Here is a 24,254-nt window from a genome sequence, read left to right as displayed (position 1 = left end):
AAATCAGCTCAGCAGACTGTGTTCTCAAACAGCTAGATAAAATCTGGCATTTACTTTGTATCTGGCGACCTTTGCTTTGAGGAGAGCTGCTTTTTTTTGTTGTTGTTGTTGTTGGGAATCTTGCATGATTGGGTTTTATTATAATCTTGCATTAAAGGGCATATGCAATTTCCAATAGGTTAGTAATGAAAATGGTTCAGTTTTCCTAAATGGACGCTATGAGCTCTTTTTAAATGGTATGAAAATTTGAGGGCGTCTTTTACTTAAAACTTACTTTTGAGTAGTTTTTTTTCCTCCAAATTCTCTCTTTCTTTTTGGTGTTTCCTGTTCATCACTCCATTTTAAGAGTGGGCTTTAGTGTTTTGAATGGGAAGCATTTTCCTAATGTGGTATAAGATTAGGAGCCAGAGGAACCCAGACATCCACTAACATCTTTAGAAGGGAATATACATGGATGGGCTCTGTTTTCTGTAGGCTGGGTGGGCTGGGGGCTGATGGGAGCCATGGAGGTCCCTAGCCTGCAGGCTCTGTCTGCGAGGACTGGCCATTCTTTGGCCTCTGCTTGTGGGAAACCCAGGACTTTCACAGCTTCTCTGTGTGAATGGGGAGGGGCACAGAGCCTCAGGCTGAGGAGACACAGAATTGAGATCATGAGGGGTAAGATTTGTTGATGGTCTTGGGACCAAGAGGGGAGTGAAATTTGCACCTTCTCTTTTTAAACATTTGCAAACCAGAGGGGCGAGTAGTGAAAGAGTTAGTGGTTAAAGGGATCACATGCAATTTCTTTGGACTGAGTTTTCACATCTGACCTTTCCAGAGAGGATCTGGCTTTGGGTTGGGGCCTCACCCTGGGGTCAGCTCTGCTCTTCACGTGGTCTCCATGTGTCCTCCGTCCCTCCTTCTCTTGACTTGTGCCCGGTGCACAGGGACGGTCCCACTTCCTTCTTCACATCTTTTTCTGATTCCTCCAGACCACAAGAGACACTTTCCGCCTCTGAAATGTCAGAGGATGTGTAGTCTCGATCACATAATCTAGCTCTGTACAGAATTTGACACTTAATGGCAAAGGTTAATTTCAATATGGGTCATTTAAAATGCCTTTATAAATAATAAAATATATTTAATTGGATATAATTAGTAAACATTCAGAAGAAATGGACTGTTTTTTTTTATTGTGGCTTATTATAGAAAATGACCATAAAATTTATGGCACAGTGGCCAGGAGGATTAGAGTCACTGAGAAAGACTACAATCAAGATTAATGTTGGGACAATAAGATAATCACCAACAAAAGAATTATTACCTGTATTTTCTTTTTCTTAAAAAAAACTAATTGAAGAAAATAAGCTAAAATTTCTATGTATACCTTTTTGATTAAGATGCCTTTTGACATGAGCTTACGGGGAGGTTTTTGTTAGACAACTGCTAACGCCTGCCAGGAGGGACACACCCAGGAGATGCCTGTCCTGAGCAGCCCACAGCACTGGCCTTCCCCACTGGGAAGTTTTGGTTCTGTTGTGGTCCCTCTCCTGAGGATAGAGAGCTCTGATGGGGAAATTGCAATTTAAATTCATGTTCGCCTCAAGTATGAAAGCTTCTATTTCTTTTCCTCAGCTTCTGATAAAATAAAAATATAGCAATAAGGGGATTTGATTAAAATAACTGGCTGACTATTTTTATTAAGTAGATGTACAGTTTAAGAAAGAGAAGTGAGTAAAAACTGCAGCCCCAGTCTCTGACTTGGGCCTGTAAGCTGCTGCTGGGGCTGACGGACACTCTGGAAAGAGGGGAAGGTTTGTCGGTGGGGAGACCCTGGAGGACAAGTGGCCCAGTTTGGGGCATTTTGATTTTGAGCTGCACACCTGTGGGCTCAGTTATTGAGCCTCTTTGTTCCTCAGTTTGGACCACTGTAAATGGGTTTAACTGTAGTTCCTACCTCAGAGCATTGTCGTGAGCATTTCCTGAGTCATTATACCTGACATAGCTCTGGAGGCGCAGCTCAATAGATGCTAGCCAAGAGAATGACTGACAATGATGATGATGATGATGATGATGATGAAAGATGCCAGGGGTTCAACTGGATAGTTGTTCCCCTAGTCTGTCTGATCAACATTTTTTCATATGAATCCTTTCCTTATCAGAAATCTAAAACAACAATCTGTAGAATTCACCCATGAATAAATAAGTCACTCATGAAAATAAGTCACTTGGTGAGATGAGAGTGATGAAAGGTAGACATGTTGAAATCAGTGCAAATAAGGAGGGGGAGAAAAGAGATGTGATGAAGAATTGAGAGAATGAGAAAAGCAAAAGACAACGAAAAAAGAAAATAACAATAACAATTAATTATGTAGGAATAATTCACATAACAATTATGGCTAACTTTGAAGCTCTTGCCTGATGTTGGGACCTGGGCTACCTGTTCTACTTATTTTACTCAGTTAATCCTTATGTAGCCCTGTGAAGTGCATGTATTATATATAATCGTCCCCATCTACAGATGAACAAACTGGGGCTTGGGAGGTGATATGGTTGGCTGTGTCCCTACTCAAATCTCATCTTGAATTGTAACTCCTACAATTCCCATGTGTTGTGAGAGGGACTTGGTAGGAGGTAATTGAATCATGGGGGTGGGTCTTTACCATGCTATTCTTGTGATAGTTAAGAAGTCTCATGACATCTGATGGCTTTCTAAAGGGGAATTTCCCTTCACAAGTTGTCTTCTCTTTTCTGCTGCCATGTGAGATGTACCTTTCACATTCTGCCATGATCGTGAGGCCTCCACAGCCACATGGAACTGTGAGTTCATTAAACCTCTTTCTTCTGTAAATTGCCCAGTCTTGGGTATGTCTATCAGCATGTGGAAATAGACTAATACAGGAAGTTAAGTTCACTTCCCAGGTCATGCATCTAGTAAGAGGTGGAACCAGGATTCAAATTCAGGCAACCCTTGCTGTTGTGGAAGAAATAGAGCTTCTTAAATTCTTTCTTGACCTACTGCTGGATTCTTTCTGGCCCACAGTAGATTTTTTGGCTTCCCTTTATTAACTACACGGCGAAGGAGAAAGCATATGATGATGTCTGTCGTACGAATGAAATATTTGGGAGCATAGGGCTTATACAATGCCGTCTTCTTTTTCATGATAAGGTTGAAAAACAATATTAATGACAACAGACAACATAGTAGATGTAGACATCCATCAAGAATTGTTGAAATCAGGCATGACTAATCTGCAGACTGTATGTTATAGGAAAAGATCTTGTATTTTTAAGTATCATCAGCATTGACTAGGGTTTTCAAAATTTGTAAGAATGTAAGGTTTTGAATTTGGAGGCCTGGTTCCCTAATAGAAACAAGGTACAGCACAGGCTATATGGGGAATGCGTGCTGAATCCAGGGGTTGAAAATCATATGCCCCCTGGGCAAAGTCAGCTGGGCATGTGACTGTGAGCTGAGGCAAGCAGGGGAGCGCTGAGCCAAAAGGAACCAATTAATGGAGGCTTGCATGTGGACTTAGGGTTTGTTTACCGAGACCATTCACTGGTGGGAAGTCAAGTTTCCATATCCTTCTTGTTTATAATTCAATTTGCTAATCTTTTTTTGTTTTTTTAAAAATTTTTGAAGGTTGTAGGAACTTTGGACTAAACAGTAGAAATCTAAATGTCATGAGCGTGTTGAATGCAGCTAAGGAAATATAAAGTTGTTCTACATTTACATGCTAAATACGCACCTATTTCAAATTTGTAGCTTTGATAGATGTTACTTTTTGGAATAAGTGCAGGGAGCCTGTGTTGTACTTGAGGCAGATTATGGGAGGCAGCAGCCTTGGGGATGGTGAAGTCCATCACAGATCATTTGGACTGTAAAAATACCTTTTCTAGTAACTGCGAATCTTAGTGTTGGGTAGTCTATGTTTAGGTTGATATTTAAATGTGGCGAATGGATGCAATGATAAGAAAGGGTCTTCTTTGTTTTACAGCAAAAGAGAGTTTGTTTAAAACCAGTGGTCTTCAAGAAGGGATTAGCATGGCATGGGCTGGGTGTGTAGGAGAATCACTTATTTTCTTCTCTCCCTCATCCCTCTTTGTATTGTTTTCCAGGATAGGGTGGGGCAGTTTGCCTGCCACTTTCATTTGAAAATGTTTTCACTTCATTCAGTTCTGGTCTGAACTATTCTTTTAGAGCAGGCTGTTTATATTATTTATTATGATAAAGTATGTATTCAGTGTCTTCCTGATTCTTGGAAATGCAAAAATGTTGTTCATGGAGACTTGCAGTACTTTTTGTTTACAAGCTAATTGACTCATAAACAACAGCAGCCTTGCTTAAAATTTAAAAAATTGTATTTGACAAGCAAAGTATGACCTTGTGACTTTAATTAATGAATCAGTCACTTAAGAATTTCTTGTTTACTCAGTGTTTGCTCGGGTTTCTTGGTATTTGAACATAGTCAGAAACAGGGAACAGAGCTTGATTCAGAGTGTGGTGTGAGAATCTGTAGTGGACTTGCCGTGTGTGTGATTTAGTAGCTTTGAGTAGTGTCTGTGTCATGTTCTGATTATTTATTGCTTTATTACAAATCACTCCCAGAATTAGTTGCTCAAAAAAACAAGAACTTTTTTTCTGTTTGTAAATCTACAATTTGGACAGGGCTATGTGGGCCAGCAGGAATGGCTCAACTGGCACTAAAGGATCCACTTCAAGATGGCTTATTCCCATGGCTGGCAAGCTGGCAACGGGGCTGCCCTGTTTTCTCTCCATATACACCTCTCCTTGGGGATGTTTGAGCTTCCTCACAGCATGGCTGGATGCCAAGGCTTAGTGTTCAGCAAGTGGAAGCTGCCAGACTCTTAAGGGTTGAACTGAAAGGGACATAGACATCTTCTCTTGACGTAGGAGTATCAAAGAAGTTGCAATCATTATTAATCTACCAGAGGCCAAATTAGACGGTTTACCTTTGCCTCTATGAGTTGTTCACTTTCATACCTTTTAGCATTTATCATAGTGTTTTATTTAAACCTGTACTCTCTTTCTTTTTTTTTTTTCTTCATGCATTTTCAATGGGAGGAAGCTTGGTTCTGGGGTTGGGGAGCGGCAAAAAAATCTCTGTACCATACAGCATAAATAGGTACACAGTATATCTGTGGTACTGACATTTTATGGGTTGGGGGAGGTAATGGGGGAAAGTCTAAAAAGGCTCATTAGGGGGGTGATAATGTAAAAAATACTTGGGAAACATTGCTTTACTTCCAAGCCCAGATCTGTAGTCCTCTCTTCCATAATGCCTATCCCAGCCCAATCCCAGCAGTCAGAATTAATTGTTCACTCTACATTTACAACCATTTCATGTAATTCTGCATTGTATTTATGTTGGTTGTATAATGCTTCTTTCTCTCTCTACGTTACCTGACCGTGAGCTCTGTAGGTACCTGTATCATCTACCCGTGGAATGTCCATAAACTACTTATTGAATTGAATTGAAATGGACTACGGGAAAGTAAAGTTTTGTCTTTATCCCTCAGGCCTACCAAATTGCACACACAGCAAGTCCACTACAGATTCTTACACCACACTCTGAATCAAGCTCTGTTCCCTGTTTCTGGCTATGTTTAAATACCAAGAAACCTGAGCAAACACTGAGTAAACAAGAAATTCTTAAGTTTGAGGTCTCCTGAGATAAGGAATTATGTGCAAGTAGCCTTTTGTGCATGCAGAAACACTGATGGAGGTCAGGGAAGTGGAGCAGGGAAGGGGAAGAGGCCAGTGAAGGTGCTCTCTCCTAGTTAGCTCTCAGGAGTGAGGTAAGTGGAGCTTAGTCCTGTGTGGAAATTCTCAGAAATGGAAACAACCACCCCTCCCCATCCCAACTCAGAGTTAAGCCACTTGCAGGGCCAGGTTGCTGAGGTGTTTATACTTTAACTCTGCTACTCATTGATTGAGAACTGGGGCTTCCAGGGGGTGTTAATTCCACTGCACTTTTCTCCCTTGGCTTTGAAGAAGCTTCAGGGCACACCGAAGTGGGGAGGCCTGAGGGATAAGGGAAGAGCACTGATAGCACCAGCTCTAGGCTTCCTTAGCACACCATCTAAGAAATGTGATGACTGGCCTTTTATTTTGAAACAGGAAACTCTTATTTTCTCAATGTCAGTGTCCCTGGTTCAAGTTCAGCTCCATGAAGGCAGGAAACATGCCTGTCTTATTCAACACTGTATACTCAGTAGAGTGCATGACTCAATATTAATAAGAAGATTAATGAATAGATGGCTGAATAACCCAGCAGTAGGATTTAAGAGGTAGGTTCTTTATTGTGTTTCAATTCAAAATAGATCAGAGCAGGTAAGACACAAGCTGGTAATGGAACTTGACAGATGTCAAGTGCTGTTTGCCTTCATTACTCTTAGAAAACAAACAGACCAACCACAAAGTAGAATTGTGCCTGGGAATAGCCCGAACTGCTTATCGAAACCACTGGCATTTTGGTGACCGTGCATCCTTGAGTCAATTCAGGTCCACTGAATTTGGACAGACCCCATGCTAGGTCCTACCCATGTACGTTGATATCTAGTCCTGAGTTGTTTGGAATTATGTTGGGTTTAGGTGGAATGAAAACAAATAATGATTGGCAGTGGCTGGTGAAATATCTATGCTCAGGTGGACTCATGGAGAGCTCACATGGAGAGCTCCTTTCCTTTCTGTTTTGGGCTGAATAGTGTCTTCTGAGCCCCTTCAAAAAGTGCATTGAGGCCGGTGGTTCATGCCTGTAATCCCAGCACTTTGGGAGGCTGAGTTGGGTTGATCACTTGACATCAGGAGTTCGGCACCAGCCTGGCCAACATGGTGAAATCCCATCTCTACTAAAAATCCAAAAAATCAGCCGGGCATGGTGGCATGCACTTGTAATCCCTGCTGCTCAGGAGGCTGAGGCAGGAGAATTGCTCGAACCCAGGAGGTGGAGGTTACAGTGAGCTGAGATGACGCCATTGCACTCCTGTCTGGGCAACAAGAGTGAAACTCTTGTCTCAAAACAAACAAAAACACAAACAAACAAAAAATTATGTTGAAGTCCCAATCCCCAGAGCCTCACAATATGATCTTCTTTGGATATAAGGCCTTTACAGAGGTAATTAAGAGATTACAATGAGATCATTAGGGTGGGCCCTAATCAATATGACTGCTGTCCTTAGAAAAAAGGAAATTAAGACACAGAGATAGACGTGCACTGAGGAAAGAGGGTGTGAAGAAATGCAGGCCTGAGACAGCAAGTGATTGGGGCAATGCAGCTACAAGCCCAGGAATGCCAAAGGTTGCCAGCAGCACCAGAAGCCAGAAGAGACAAAGAAGCAGCCTCTCCTGGAGCTGTCAAAAAGAGCATGGCACTGTTGGAAACTTGATTTCAGACTTCTAGCCTCTAGAACTGTTAGACAATAACTGTTGTTTTAAACCACCTGGTTTTTGGTACTTTCTTATATATGCTTCATTGATCAATATTTCAAACTTGCCTGTGCATTCCCTCCAGTCAGGAATGACATTCCACCCTGAAACTATTTGGAGGAGATTAGAGAGGTCCTTCTTCAGATGTTTAGACCTTTTAGCTGTTACTCAAAGGAAGTCACTTTCCTCATTGGAATGCTTTGACTTCTTTGCTAGGATCTGGCAGGAAGGAGCCCTTTCTGCTGTTGTAATTTGCTGAGACCAGCCTAGGCCATAACTCCTGTGCACAGCTCTCTATGATACTGCAGGCACAGAGCCCTTTCTGTCCAAGGAAAGTTGTATGATTTCAGTGGAACCAGTGTGGCCATTGTTAATCTTCATGGCCGAAGATTGTCAACATCCTGCAAAAGAGCATGGATATTTGACTCTGGATTTAGACCAGAGCTCATTGCAAGATGGTGTCCAGGTTGAAGCTATGGAGTTGATGGTAACCGGTAGTGGTATATAGTCAAGCAACAGAAGGGAGTGAGGCAAGATGGGAACAGCATGGCTTAGGCGTGTGTTTAGTTTGAAGACATTGTTTTTAAATTCCAATGATATTTTTGTCACTCACCTATTCATTAATTTATTAATCAAATATACATTTAGGAGCTACTATGTGCCAGACATTTCATAGGTACTGAGGATACAAAGAAGAAACATCATCTAAACAATGTATTCAGGTGTTACAAATGCTATGAAAGTATGAATTATTGCACAAGGTACAGTTCAGGCATAAACAGAGAGAGGGGTTAGTTCTAGGTTGGGAGTTTCAGAAAAGCCTTTCTAGATATGATAATGCCCACAGAATATTAGAATTGCTGTCTTCCTAGATGTGGAAGATTAATTTTACTCTTTTTCTTTAACCTTCCTTAAAGATAACGTGTAGAACAGATAAATTCTGTCCTCCATAGATGACTTTGCGACATAATGCTGTCCACTGAGCTCTTATTGAAGTGAACTCTGGCTTGCCAAAGCTCTGGCATGTCACCTTCCTGACCACTTGAAGCCCTGGAATAAAATTATTTGTACTTTCTTCCCAAACTGCCAAGATGATGTTCAATCCTGCATCAACCAAAACATATTCCTGTAAGGAATTATGTCTAGCAAAAGTGAAATGAAAGCAAAACCAAATGTGCATGGACATAAATATGTGTGTGTTTATAACATGTATGTGCTATGTTCCGATGAGCAGGGTATTCACTCTGATACTGTTAAGCTGAGCACTTCCAATTGCAAATCAAGGTGCCCTTGGGCTATACTTGGGGACTGAATGAAGTCCCTTGGGACAAAATGAGAAACAGTCCCTGGATTCTTAAATTCATAACATTTGGTCTGGTTTCTAAATCTTACATTGTTTTGTCTGACTTCTTTCATTCTTTTGAAAGTATGTTTACTCTGTTTTGTTTTTATTCTCTGCTCTGTGTCCTCATTTATTACTTCGGAGGAAGATAAGCACTCAGGGCTGTTTCTCCCTCTGCACTTGGTTTGGGCAGGTTTTCAGAGGTTGCTTTGTGTTTCTTGCAGCACTCCCATGCGTGCGTGCATCAAAGACTGTCATGAAGAGGCGTCTACTTGATCTGTGCCTCATCTTCCATCTAATTACAAATCACTTACATTAAACTTTCCATAAAATGAAAACACGTTTTTTTTAAATTGGTAGAAAATAAAAATTATCAAGAAGAGAGCAAAAGAGAAAAGAGAAAAAAATTATATTCAATTCCACAACCTGATAATAGCTTTTGTATATATGCTTTTACACATTTTTGTATATATGTAATACTTTTATATTTATGCTTATGTATATATGCTTTTACACATTTTGTATATATGTAATACTTTTGTATATATGCTTATGTATATATGCTTTTACACATTTTTAAATGGTTATCTATATTTAAATGGCAGAAAATAGGAGGGAAAAGAATAAAATTGTTGTAAATGTGTGCATGTGCCAGTTACTCTTCTATGTACTTAATGTACATTGTGGGGGGAAATGTTGCAAGATGTTAGAGAATCTGGGCTCTGACGTTCAAATGCCTCAAAATGAATCTGCCCTGCTATTTTTAGAGTATTATTGGAAGGTAAATAACAACATCCTTGTAAAGTACCAGACAGTTGATGAGAAAGATATCTTTCACACTCATGTTGTCTCTCTCTGTCTCTCAAACACACACACATACACACACATATTTAAATCAATTTTTCATGAAAGGTATTATTGGCCTTGTATTATTGGCAACCAAGGCTCAGGAAGTACATGCGACTTGGCCAAAGTCAAATGTTTGGATTTTCTGATTATAAAGGTTTCCGTTTCATAGTTCTAAGCGATGATGCAGCAGCTACCTTGTCAGCTCTTGACAGGGGTTCGGAAGTGATCTGGGATGGCATGCTGTCTTCAGAACTGAGCCAGTCACCAGATGTCTGGGGTTGTGAGTCTAGTTTTCTTTGAAGCGTGTGGCTCTGGATGACCTTGGACTCATTGCTTCACTTCTCTGGGCTTTAGTTTCTTCATCTGTGAAATAAGGGAGTTTGTCTAAGTCATCTGGAACATTGCTTCTATTCTGAATATTCTGCAATTCTGGGTAGTTTTTCCTACAGAGAGTTGCAGGGTTCATGTTTCCACATTTATTTGTCAGGGAGGATAGGGTTAATATATCTGTAAGAGGAGATGTCTGAGAAGGCAGATAGGAAGCTGACCACAACCAGATAGTCGGTATTCATGAAAACGTAATTATCTGAGTTGGAAAGAGACAGCATTTGAGAGAAAGGACCTTAGGACCTTTGGAAATGATAAGTAATGCTAATGCCTATTTCAGAACATTTTATTTGTGTCTGCCGAACATATAGCATTCCTCAATGTATTAATTTTTAACTGATTAAAAATATGAATTTTACTACTAGTTTCTGCCTAGGATGTAGAAAGCTAGAGAAAGCATTGCTTTCATTTTACCAGTAAGAAAAATCCATACCTTCTGAGCCTGTTTAAAAACTTAAAAAAGAAAAATGTAGATAATTTATACAATCATAACTTCTCTTGAACCCAACAAATCATGTACTATGATCTGGGATCATATAGTACATCCAACTAGACTGATATATAGAAAACAAGGGCTCCCAAAAGAGGCTACAAATGAATTCTGACTCACTCATGGCAAATCACAGGAAGACCATGGACTGCAATACAAAGGGGTAAGAAAAATCCAGCTTAAATTATTACATTTTTAAAAGTCAATTGTGGGCTAGCATGAGAGTGTAGAACCACTGGGAGCTGGATGCCCAAGGAGAGTTTATACTAACTCACAGGCTAGTATCAAGCAATTGCAGTCAGCCTTTGGAGACAAGGCAAGAGTGAGGAGAGGGACCTTCTCCTAGTCTCAGGTGTACAAAGAAAGCTGAGAGTAGCATAGGCATATTGAGGCAATAATGGATGATTACTTTTAAGCAAACCAGACTCCACCTTAAGGACAAGCTAATGCTAGAGAAATGGAAGTCTGTGGTAGAGCAATAAAACCCAAACTCAATCCAGTTCTAGACTAGATTGACTTGAAACCCCACAATAATTAGCTTGGACAGAAGAATGTAATGTAAAAATGGTATTTACCTTAGACTATATTGGACGTGATGCTCAGCATTCAACCAAAATATATGAGACGCACACACAGAAACAAGGAAATAAATTATTGTGAAGAGAAAAAGCTGTTGATAGAACCAGACTCTGAGTAGACTCAGATATGGAATTTAAAATAATGATGATTAATATTTAATATATCAAACACTATTGAAAAAGGTGGAAAGCATGCATGAACATATAGGGAATTTCAGCAAAGAGATAAAAACCATGTAAGAAACAGTCAGATGTAACTACTGGGGAAAACAGTAACAATAGCAGAAACAATGACAACAAAGTAAAAGGGATGAAGAAGGCCTTTAATGAGCTTATTAGTAGATTCAGCACAGCCAAAGGAAAAATAAGTAAACTTGAATATAGGTCAAGAGAAATTACCCGAACTGAAATCCAAAAAGAAAAAAGAGTGTATAAAGTTAAAACAGACCATACAAGATTTGTGGGATACTATAAAATGGTCTAAAATATATGTAATTGAAATGCCAGAAGGAGAAGAGAGAATGGGATGGAAGAACTATTGAAGACATAAAGGCTGAAAATTTTCCAAAAATAATGGAAGATATCAAACCACAGATCTACGGATTCAAGATAACACTAAACATGACAAATACTGAAACAAGCTATATAACTGGCTTCATTATATCCAAACAGTTGAAAACTAAAAATAAATAGAAAATCTTAAAAGCAGTCAGAAACAAAAGACATATTACAAGGAACAAAATTAAGAATTATAACAGACTTCTTGTCAGAAACTAGAATATAACTTAGTCTACACTGGAATAGTAGCTGTATGATGCTAAAATATGAACACAAGTTAAATCTAAAGTTAGTTCTAAAAAGTATTATTTGAAAATGTACAAGTGATGTTTAACAACAATTAAAATAAAAATTCAAAAATTCAAAGACTACTTTCCATTTTTAAAACTTTTCATTTTAAAATAATGTTAGATTTCAATAGTGACAAAATAGTATAAAGAATTTTCAAGCATCCCCAAATGATTAAATTTTGTATAATCATAGTATAATAAAAACCAGGAAAGTAATATTGGTAAAATACTATTTTGTAATTTTAGGAACTGATTCATATTTTATCAGTTGTTCCACCAAGGCCTTTTTATGAGGTATATGTCAATTTAAGATCATATATTGTATTTAGTAGTCATATCTCTTTAGTATTCTTTAATCTGGTCAGTTCTACTGTCATTCTCTGCCTTTTATAACTGTAACATTTTTGAAGAGTTCTGGCCTGTTATTCTTGACAATGTCTCTCAGTTTGGGTTTGTCTGTATTTTCTAATGATCACATTCAGGTTATGCATTTTTGGCAGGACTACTACAGAAGTGGCATTGTAACCTTCTCAGTATATTATATTTAGAGACAAGTTATGTCAATATTTCTCATTGTTAGAGATGGTTATTTTGGTCCCTCAGTCAAGGTAATGTCTGCCAGGTTTTGCCAAAGTAAAGTTCTCTTTGTAAAATAATTATCTTCTGGAAAGATTCTTTGAGACAATATAAATATCTTCATTCTCATCATATTTAGCCCACTAATTTTAGCCTTAAACAATGATTCATGCCTGAAACATTGCTATAGTGTTTGCAATATGGTAACTTTAGATTTTGATAATTTCTTCTATATTTATAAAAGAATAACTTTACTGTAAGGATGAGTTTCTTCTTTCCTCCCTTCTTTCGTTTCTTCTTTTCTTCTTTCCCTCTCTTTCCTTCCTTCCTTCCTTTTCTCTCCTTTTCTCTCCTTTCTTTCCTTTCCTTTCCTTTTCTTTCCTTTCCTTCCCCTTCCACTTCCCCTTTCCCTTCCCCTTCCCCTTCCTTTCTTTTCTTTTCAGTACTGTTCATTGATTTTTTTTTAGTCTAGGGTTATAATCCATTGCAACCATTATTTATTGTTACTGAAATTGTCTAATGTTGGCCAAGTTGAGAGCTATTTCAGGTTATTCCCAGCGTTCATCCGACAAGTCGTCATCATTTTATGAGCACCGTCTTCATTTCTAGCTCAACAAGATGCCCTAGGATCATCTTTTGCTTTTCTTGCCCCAGTCCTAGAATTAGCCATTTATCCAAGGAGAAGCACATTGACTATTAATTTCATAGGGAGTAATATCAATGCAACAGTTAAGTTTCAAAGTCAGCATGGAGATTAAAATCATGTAAAGTCAAAATTTTACTTGGGAGTCTCTTAGGAAGGCACCATTTTAGAGGTCAGAATTTATTTCTTAGTCTGTTCCACTCAGCAAATTTTCCCTCTAGCATTGAGCAATCAGATGAAGCCATTTGAATGAATTAAAGGGCCATATTACTTGAAACTATTTTTTCTCTGAAAAATAATTTTAATGAGGTATACTCGACATATAATAAACCATGCATATGTAAAGTGCACAAGTTGGTAGGTTTGGGTATTTGTAAACCTGCATGAGACCATAACCACAAAGCTTTCTTCATGTACCTCACTCTCCTCTCTTCGTTCCTCACTATCCCCAGGCAACAACTGATCTTCTCTCAGTCACTATCCATTGATCTATTTCCTACAATGCTATATAAATGGAATCATACAGTATGTTCTCTTTTTTTGTTTGTGTTCTCAGGATAATTGTTTTATAATTTATGTTGTAGTGTGCATCTGTAGTTTATTCCTTTTCACTTTGTTGAGGAGCATTCCATTGTGTGGATATACCACAGTTTGTCCATTCGCTTGATGAGAAACATTTAGGTTGTTTCTAATTTTCTGCTCTTAAAAATATAGCTACTGTGAGCATTTGTGTACAAGTCTTTTATAAGGACATCTGCTGTCATTGCTAATTTTTCATTGCTAGACAATAGAAAACAATAGAATTTTGTATATTGATTTTGTGTCCTTCAACTTTGCTAAACTCATCCATTCTAGTAGTTTGCTTTTTTTTAGGTTATCTAAAAGAATTGTTGGATTGTCTACAAAGATAATCAAATTTTCTATGAATAAAGACAATTTTACTTCTTCCTTTCCAATATGGAGTCTTATTATTTCTTTTTATTGCCTTACTACACTGGTTAAAACCATCAGTGTAACATTGAATATAGTTTTAAGGTCATTGCCTGTTTATTATAACATGGTTGTCAGTTCTGGGTAGGCTTTCATTAACTGGTTTATTAACCCTCATGGATTTTATTTTCTTCCATTTTTGCATGTCTCATGTCTGACAATTTTTTTTTTTTTTTTTTTTTTTTGAGACTGGGTCTCGCTCTGTCACCCAGGCTGGAGTGCAGTGGCTTGATCATAGCTCACTGCAGCCTCGAACTCCTGGGCTTAGTGATCCTTCCACCTCAGCCTCCCAAGTAGCTGGAACTATGGCTAATTTTTTGTAATTTTAGTAAAGATGGGGTTTCACCATCTTGCCCAGGCTGGTCTTGAACTTCTGAGCTTAAGCGGTCTGCCTGTCTCAGGCTTCCAAAGTGCTGGGTTTACAGGCATGAGCCACCATGCCCGGCCTTGTCTGGTGATTTTTGATTGGATGTTAGGTCATTTAAATTTTACCTTATTGGATACTGGATATTTTTGTATTCCTATGTTCTTCAACTTTTTGTTGTTGTTAGATTCTGTTAAATTACTTGGAAGCAATCTGATCCTTTGAATCTTCCTTTTAAGATTTGTAGGTGAGACCAGAGCAACATGTAGTCTAGTGCTAATTTCCCCACTAGTGGCACTAGAACTTCGTTATTTCTCTACTCATTGCTCTGTGACTCATGAGTTTTTTCAGTCTGGCTGATGCGAGCAGGCAATGTAACTGGCCCTGTGTGAGCACCAGCACTCTAATCTCTTATTCTTTCCAGTAGATCTTGTCCAGCCTTGAGTTTCCTTTTATGCATATGCTGATCAGTAGTCAGCTGAATATTTAAGGAGATCCTCTGAAAATTTACAGAATTCTCTCTCTGTGAAGTTCTCTTCTCTTGTTTGTCCCCCCAGGCTTTCATCTCTGTCTCCTTAGCTCAGGGATTCCGCTGCGCCCTGCTTGTGTTTCTCCTCCCTGCTCTGCAGCCTGCAAACTGTTTCAAGGCAGGAAGCTGGGCAGGTGTACATCTTACCTCATTTGTTTCACATCTCTCAGGGGCCACTGTCCTTCACTGCTTCATACCCAGGGTCACAAACTGTTGTTTCTTAACTTTTGGTTGTTTTAAGTAGGAGAGTCATCCCTGTTCATGTTAATTCATCCTGATTAAAAGTGGAAGTAAACAATATTGATTGTTAGCATTTTAATTGTATTCAGTGCAACAAGATACTCACACCACAAGGGGCATGTGGGAATAACTCAGAGAAGAGCAGATTTCTAAGTACTTGTTCATGTCCCATCCTCATTGAGTGCAATGACAGACAGACATGTTGACCTGTTTATATTGTGTTATATTATTATTCTATCATTCACTGACTCACACCCTCTTAGTTCAATTTTCATAATTTAAATACAGGTAGGAGTCAATTCAGCTATACTTGAATTTTTTTTTTTCATGAGTAGGTGAAATTTTTGTTCTGTGCTCCTAGCATTTGGCATTTTACATCAGGGGTTGCAAATTCAAATGCCTAAAAGGGACAAGCAAGTAATGTATGGGAGTGAATTTGGTAAGGCATACAATGACTATAAAAATAGCAAATGGTGTTTAGTATAAACGAGAAAGTTGGCAGGAGGGCAGGCAGAGACCATGGCCAATTGCAGAGGAAAGCCCCTAGGTCAATAAGGCAGTTGCAACAGTCAGCTGGAGCTAATTGTTAACCATGAGGGAATGTTCCTTTTACAGAACTTCTGATTTTTCAAAAGACATGGAAATATAGATTTCAGCTATGTATGTATCTCAATTTTGAAAACCACTTCAACTTTTAACAACAAAGCAGTCTGTGAATTAAATAAAACTTACCTAGAGGCAGCTTGTAACCCATGTTTAACAATGAATTGTTTAACTGTTCACAGTTAGAAAAATGGAAAAATAACTGTTTACATATAGCAAAATGGTTTAGAAGATGACAGAAACTACTTAACTAGGAACATAACACATTTGTGTGTGTGCGTGTGTGTGTGTATTTCAAGTCAGTGACAAAACCAATGAATTAGTGAGTATACACACACACACACACACACGAACACACACACACACACACTCTCTCTCTCCCTCTCTCTCTCTCCCTACTGAGTAAGTGAGCCCTTCACAAGCCTTGGGGGCTTTTGCATACTCCTTGGGCACGGAGTTATTTTGGTGCCTCTCCCACATAATCACTTGAGAGACTCTGGGATGTTAAAAAAAAATGCTTCCATGATCAAAGCTGCATGAATAAATATGGCTGTGTGAACATGAGTATTTTCAGTTAGCTTAATAATAGCCATTTCTTTAATAGATATAGAGCGCCTTTTAAATTTATAAGGATTTGGATGTAGGCCTTTAAAATTAAACTGAAACTATTTTGAATAAGACAGTGACTAGGATGAATTGTAACAAGAAGATAAATGCCAAATTGGTGTAGGTTTTTCTTTTCTTGAAATGCCAGATTGACATAAACTTCATAAGAAGGTTAATTCTTGAAGAAGAAGGTTTAATTTTGTATATGCCTGCTAGATTTTGGAGATTATTCAACCTATTTTGCATTAAAAAAGGATCAAAGGAAAAAATAGACAAACTCTTAGCATGAAAAATGTTTATAGGTTATAAGTTGAACTAATATGTAAGAGAAAAATAGTTTAAAAAAGCTTAAATAAAAGGCCATTTTAAGTAAAAGTTTTCTTCTTTCATATCATTACTTTTAATTATATACAAATTAGTTGTTAAATATACAAATTGTTTAACAGAATTTTATTTTGCTTTTATGTCATTTATTGCTGTGAAAAATGCTAGAATAAATGCTTAAAAGCAGAAATCTAAGAATTTTCATTAAAAAGAATAAGCAAGATGTCTTATTAAAGGTCACAAAAAAGTGTCACTATGGTTTCTTTTCTCATAGTTGGAGCCTGAATATACCTTATTTACAATAAGTGGTATAGAATGTGAGAAAACCACAAGTGAGTTCCATTAATCCTTTCGAATCCCCAAAGTAATAAAATGAAGCATGATTATAAATAGAATGTCAAAACCCTAGTGTTTTCTGTGCACTTGTACAAATTAACATTTATTTGGACTGAAGTTTTCCATTAATCTGATTCACCCAATTGTTCCTTGTGGTTCTCTTAAGATGAACATTTGCCATATTTTTGAAGCTCGATTAGGGCATTAATAAGTCAGTAATTTGCAAGTTAAAACTGACCATTATAGTCTGTCTTCAACATGCAAGGATCAACCAAAGATTAAAATCTTAATGCCTTCCCTCTCTTTTAAGTATGGGTAGTGTTCCAGTTATCTTATAAAAACATTAAGCAGGCTTTGCCTTCCAAAGATGTTTTATATTTTGGATACAAAATCAATACAAAGGTGAGATACAACCAATTTGAATTGGTAAAATATGTAAATTGCCACTTGCTAAACTGTCAGAGATTAATGTCTGAATAGGGGTAGGAAGCAGCGCCAACTGTAAAATTATACAGGGCATGGCGATTACCCCGTCTGCATAATGGGGCTTGATTTAGAGGCTCTATTTTGGGATCACACATAAAACACCCAATGCAGAAAGCCAACCTTTGTTTAATTTGTCCAGGGCAGTGCCCTAGTTTTCTACAACACTATTCACTTCTTTAAAAATGAATAACACATTTTCTTTATGGATCTCTGTGCACCTTTGGTTTGCAAGCAGTAGCTTTTCCAAGCTCCTCTATTAGATTCTTCTTTTGTTGCCTTTTTATAATGCTATTTCTTTTTGCTATTTTAAGGTGCATTGTCTGTGTTGCACTTGCCTGTGCATGCAAAGTACAAGTGATACTGTTTTTGACATGGCTAATATAACATTTTAAAGTTGACAGATGAGAAAACAGGACCAGGAAGTACAAGGCCACAGAACTGGGTATGGCATATAGGACTCTGTTATCCAGTAAGAGCATGTGCCACCTAAGTGGGATGCCACTGCAGGTACACTGTTTGGCTGTTTCTTGAGAGGTGGAATTCATTTCATTTGGCAGTACCTCGGAGGGCTTTGTCTTAGATATGGATAACCTGGGGACTGTAATACCTACTTCAGATTATTGGTACTTTATCATTAAGGTTTAGTCTATTCAAATAAGTACAAGATTCACTTTTTTAAAAAAGAGATAACGTTACCATGCATTTCTGCAGTTTTAAAATTGATGACGTCTTTGTAAAATTTTTGTTAATGGCTTCTTTTTATTTTCACAGGCGATTTTTCATTACCATATATTTGTATTGCAAGATTCTCTTAGTTGCAAGGATCAGACACCCAATTCAAGCTTGTTTAAACATAAAATTCAGTCCACTGGTTCATATTCTAGGTGGGTCCCTGGATGGATCTGAGTTAGACACAGCTGGATCCAGGAGTTCAATGATGCGAAGGCTGTCTTTCCATTTCTCAGGAAATTTCTCTGTCTATCTCTGTCTTTCCTTGTCTCAGTGTGGTCTCACTCTCAGGCTGACTTCGATTGGGAAGGAGGCCAGCAGCAGCTCTGGGCTCACATCACCCCAGTCCACAACCCTGCATGCCCATCTCCAGGACATTCTGTTCAGCCAGTCTTGAGTTTCCTCTGAACCAATGCTTTTGGGCAGGGACATGAGACACTCAGATGGTCAGCCTGAGTCACGTTGCATATTCTTTGTGTAAAGGGGGCAATGACGTTATTCAGTGTCAGGGGCAAGGAACTGTGACTGACAGCCTCATTCAACAAGGCAGCATGCAGTAGTGGAGAAGCTTCCCCAAGGAAGGGGACAGAAGAGTGTTCCAAAGCAGAAGCAGCTATAACTCTCATGCTTTTAACCACCAAAAATGTACCAGAGCCACTCAGAGTTACATAAAATGTTAATTTTGCCATAGGAAGATGTATTCTTATAGATTAAATAATTCATCAAGCAATCCACATTTTATTTCCCTCTTTAACCATCATCTTTTGATAGTGGGCAAAGAGGACAAAGCCATTGAAGGTACCCGTTTTAAAGGAATCATTTTCTCTGTTTCACCTCAAATATTTTCTTAGTCTCTCTCTAGCTTTGCTATAGAACTTCTCACACAGATTTGCAGTTTTCATTGGACTTAATAGTCTCCATCAACTGTGAGAAACCCTTTCAAGCAGAGACTAATGTTTTATTTCTGTTCCAGCTGTGCCTATCACAGTATCTGGCTGCATATAGGTGTTCAGGGAAGGTGGAATGAATCAGCAGGCAAATGTGTGGCACATGCCTGCCTGGCTGGAGAAGACAAGCTTAGAAGAGTTAGGTAGCTGAGGTTGCACAACATATTGTGTTGAAGTTGGAATTTGAACTCTGTTATCTTCCTGTCTCCAATTTAGCTTTTTTTTTTTTTTCTTTTTCTGTTTATCTGTGTATTTATTTCACTTGGCTCCCCAGCCAAGCAATCAAAGGGGCAGGTGTGCTGGTCCACACCTTTCAGTCTCTGTTTGCTTAGTGACTGAATCAATGGTTGCGGCATTTGGTTTACAACACGGATGGGAAGACCATCTCGGAACTTCCAGGCAGTGTGGTTGTCTCAACCTCCTGAAAGCAGGGCCACTTCTCGTGCCCTCTTCAGAAAATTGGTGTGTGGCAGAAGTTGGATTGATGCTCTGTGCTTTTATGAATGTCTTGTAGAGCCTGAGGAAAATGGCAGACAGGGGAGATACCCCCACTTACTCAAACCTCATGTTTGGAGCTTCCCTCTTCCTTCATCCTGTTCCTCTGTTGGCCCCAATTTCTTTCCCAACCAACTTGGCAAACCACCTTCAGATCTCACTCTCAGTGACCTATGTGGCTCCTTCCAGACCACTGTCCCCTGTTGGCAACTCCAAACCCTACACTCTGCATTGGGCTGGAATCTATTAGGAGCAAGGACAGAAACTTCCAGATTACGAAGTTTCTGGAAGAAATACGAAGACTTGCCCTTACTTTTCTTTTTTAAATTCAAGTCAAACACTCTGGAAAACTTAAGGGCAAGTCTCTTTTCCATTAAAAAGAAGTTGCCCTCAGAGCTGGCAACTTTTTATTCTACAAGGTGGCTGTAACAATTGGGGTTCAGCCAGAGAGACAGAACTAGTAGGACATCTATATTTAGAGGTTTATTCAAGGAATTGGCATATGCACTTGTGGGGGTTGGCAAGAAAAGTCCAAAACTGCAAAGGAGACTGTCAGAAAGGGTGGGCTGGAACCGTGGGCTGAAGCTGGCATCCATAGGAGGAATATTTTCTTCTTCAGGGAAGTCTGGGCTGCCTCTTAAGGTCTTTGAACCGACTGAATCAAATTTGCCCTAATTATCTAGCTTACTCTCCCTTACTTCAAATCAACTGATTATGGACTTTAATCACATCTACAAAATACCTTTACAACAACACATAGATTGGTGTTTGAATAACTGGGCATGGTAGCCTAGCCAAGTCAATGCTTTAAATGGACCACCAGAGAGGCCAGATGGAGTCCTAGTGGACTTGTGAACAAGACACTTTGTCTTGCCACAAATTCCAAAACTTCTACTGCCCTTATGTGAGATGAGCTGTTTTGATTCAGGCATGCAACGCACAATAATAACATCATGGAGAATGGGGTATCCATCCCTTCAAGCATTTATCCTTTGTTACAGACCATCCAATTACACTCTTTTAATTAATTTTAAAATGTACAATTAAGTTATTATTGCCTACAGTCACCTTGCTGTGCTGTCAAATAGTAGGTCTTATTCATCCTTTCTAACTATGTTTTTTTGTACCCATTAACCATCCCTGCCTTCCCCCACAGCACCCCCTACCCTTCACAGCCTCTGGTAACCATCTTTCTACTCTCTATGCTCATGAGTTCAATTGTTTTTATTTTTAGATCCCACAAATAAATGAGAACATGCAATGTTTGTCTTTCTGTGCTTGGCTTATTTCATGTAACATAATGATCTCTACTTTTTAAAGAACTGTTTTTGGCAGTTTTTACTGAGGCGAAGGTACTTGTGTGTGTGTATCATTATCCACTTCTTTCAGTCTTGTGTTTGTTTCATAAACCATACCAGGTCCTTAAGGTCAACTTGGACGAAGCAGTGAGCTGATCTAGTCTGTGAATCCTGATTTAGTTTTCTTTTTTTTTTAATATTTGTGGTTTGTTTTTTAAAATTATGTTACCTTCATTACCTTCCACAAATATTCATTGGACTTCTGAAATGTGCCAGGAACTGTTTTAGGCCCTTGTGATACGTCCTTGAATAAAATAGTTTCTGCTCCTATGGTGCTTTTATATTCTACTGGAAGACAATAAAGTAAACAAAGCAAGTACATAATCTTATAGTGGCGATAAGTAGGGATAAATTATAGGAACAATAAAGCAGGGACAAGGAGTAGGCAGAGATGAGTATATATGTGTGCAAACTGGCTACACGACTCATAGGGCCCAGTGTAAAATGAAAATTCAGTGTTTCTTATTGAAAAAGCAGAAGAAACGTACCATTGAAGGTACCAAAACATAAAGCTTTTTTAAAATAAATCTTTGTCTGGAATAGTCCTGGTATTTTTAAAATTATTATTTGCCATTTAATGCTGTTCTAAGTAAAGAAAAATTAAACATTTAGATTCTGAGCATGAATTTACATTGTGCAGTGCCTACTTTAAATGCAAATGTAAGGGTGGGATCATAGAAATTATCCAATTTGCATTTTGTAGTTCATGCTGTATTTTGTTTTTATCGGAACAGTGAAAACGCTGCACAAAACTAACTTACCTGTTTTTATCTCACTTCTTGATACGTGCACTTTCTCTCACCACTTTGCCTTCATCTTACTGATGAGTAAGGAAGGACTGAAAGGAGAAGGAACTGTGTCTGCCTCACCTTTCCCTTTCCTTCTGTGTTATCATTTCAGTACGTAGGTGGTTGCCTTGTACAGGGAAGTAATACAAGCGGGAAAGGATGTGATAGGATTCCATGATCATTCCTGTTTCTTAGAACAAGGCTAATTTCTTCCTGAACTTGAAGCAAGTTCTGGTTCCAATGCACGGCCTCTTGGGGCTGTGCGTGCCCCTGCTTATTCAAGTCTTAAATACTTACCTTGTACTCACTTTGACTCTTGCTAAATTCCTACATGTCAAGAGTTGAATAGAATTCTGTCTTTATGGGGCATCGCTAATGCTCTGTGAAGGTGGGTGGTAAGGATGGGGGATGCACACACTGTATGTTTCTTATCCACTCACATCTGTGCTCCACTGTCCCATCAGACTTTCCTTACAGAATACAAGTTCAAAATAACATTATTAAGACTTTTTTTTTTTTTGAGATGGAATCTTGCTCTTATCTCCCAGGCTGGAGTACAGTGGTGTGGTCTCGGCTCACTGCCACCTCTGCCTCCCAGGTTCAAGCGATTTTCCTGCCTCAGCTTCCCAAGTAGCTAGGATTACAGGTGCCTGACATCACGCCCGGCTAATTTTTGTATTTTTAGTAGAGACAGGGTTTCACCATGTTGGCCAGGCTAGTCTCAAACTTGTGAGCTCACGTGATCCCCTTTCCTTGGCCTCCCACTTTTAAGATGGGGACATTAAACCAAAGGCATTGAACCAAGTATGGAGTCCTTCTGAGTGTGAGGCCCTCCTAAGCACAGGCTGTAGGCACATGAAGCCAGGCATGAGTCTGTGTTTGTATGTGTATATGTATGCTGGCTGCTTTATATTTTGATGAGGAAGGGCTGTCTCATGAGGTGACATTTGATCAGGGACCTCAAGGAGGCGAGGAAGCAAGACTTGCAGATACCTATGACAGGAGCAGCGTGATCAGGGGTCCTAAGGCACAAGTGTCTTTGGTTTATTCTCAGAATAGTAAGGAGGACACTGTGCCTGGACCCCTACATGAGAGGATGGGGATGGAGGATGAAATCAGAGAGGCAGTAGGTCCTTGAATCATGTGTGGTCTCAAAGGCCAAGGTAAGAACTTGGAATTTTTCCATGAGGAGATGGGAAGACATGGGAGGGTTTGAGCAGAGGTGGCATGGCACAATTAGATTTTAGAAGGATCTCTCTGGTGACGGTGGGGCAGTTCTCTGTATAGGGACAAAGTTGGAAGTGATGGGACCAGTTTGGATGTCATTATCATAGACCAAGGAAAGAGGGGTCTTAGACTGGGTGGTATGGATAGCAGTAATTGAATCTGGTTGGATTCTGAGCATCTTTCACAACAAGAGCCAATGGATGTTGCATATGAAATGGATATTTACCTAGGGTCCTGGCCTAAGACAGCAGATAAAAATGGTCTGTCCTAAAGTAGTGAATTTCCTAAGGTTCTACAGCCAGTGCATGAAAGAGCTCAGGAAGGCAGAGAACAGAAGTCTTGTGTACTTTTTCATCTGTTCTCCTTCTACAGTGTCTAGACTTTTCCCAAAATAACCCCTATAACATCCTCTTCCAAACATCTTATGTAGCTGAATCTGCATGGATTCCATTGCCACAATTTCATCTGTATACAGTACGTTGGAAGAGCTTCTCAGAACATAATGTCCTGGTGAGGTGACTTTACCACTAAGTCATGTTTCTGTGGACTCTGCTTAGGAATTGACTGTCTCCACAGTTTCATCTGAGTGACGTCCTGACAGGACACAGTTCCCCCTCCTCTGTTTTACTAAATATCTCTTGGCCTCCCCTAATAGAACAGAGTCCATAAAACAAGTTGCTACTGGGTTTAATGCACAATTGTAGGACATATAAGTCCAAGTGATTAAACTACATGTGGCTTATTTTTCTGCTTTTCAGCACTTTCAGACCATGCTGAAGTCTAAATTGAATGTCTTAACACTGAAAAAGGAACCTCTCCCAGCGGTCATCTTCCATGAGCCGGAGGCCATTGAGCTGTGCACGACCACACCACTGATGAAGACAAGGACTCACAGTGGCTGCAAGGTATGGGGCACGTGGCCAGCAGGGGTTCTCTTGGTGAGATAGCCTCAAAGATGTGTGGGCTTGAGACCTATGTTTCACAATGGTAATCATTTTTAAGAATGAAAATATAAAATGACCAACAAAATAAATTCACAGAGTGATGGTAGACTGAATTCATATCCTGTTTTATTTTTCTAAATGAC

At 39.0% G+C, this 24,254-nt stretch overlaps 1 protein-coding gene across 5 annotated transcripts in view; it reads left to right on the top strand.

Moving 5' to 3' along the window:
- PID1 (phosphotyrosine interaction domain containing 1) overlaps positions 1–24,254 on the top strand; it is a 795,439-nt gene that overhangs the window by 92,119 nt on the left and 679,066 nt on the right. For 3 of the 5 annotated variants that reach the window (XM_063595297.1, XM_055109158.1, XM_055109157.1), the window contains exon 1: positions 23,941–24,072. The exons of 1 other annotated variant lie outside the window; for it this stretch is intronic. Coding sequence is in view for 1 of the 4 variants with exons in the window: in XM_034955313.3 (XP_034811204.1) it covers positions 23,926–24,072 (147 nt within the window). In the remaining 3 variants the exon portion in view is untranslated. Of the gene's footprint in view, positions 1–23,925; positions 24,073–24,254 lie in introns of those variants that run through there. One more of the 5 variants, XM_034955313.3, reaches the window with a different exon arrangement.

Source organism: Pan paniscus, chromosome 13 (assembly GCF_029289425.2).
Source record: "Pan paniscus chromosome 13, NHGRI_mPanPan1-v2.0_pri, whole genome shotgun sequence".
Taxonomy (NCBI): domain Eukaryota; kingdom Metazoa; phylum Chordata; class Mammalia; order Primates; family Hominidae; genus Pan; species Pan paniscus.
The sequence above is the reverse complement of the archived record's forward strand: the minus strand, read 5'-3'. Positions and strand labels throughout refer to the sequence as shown.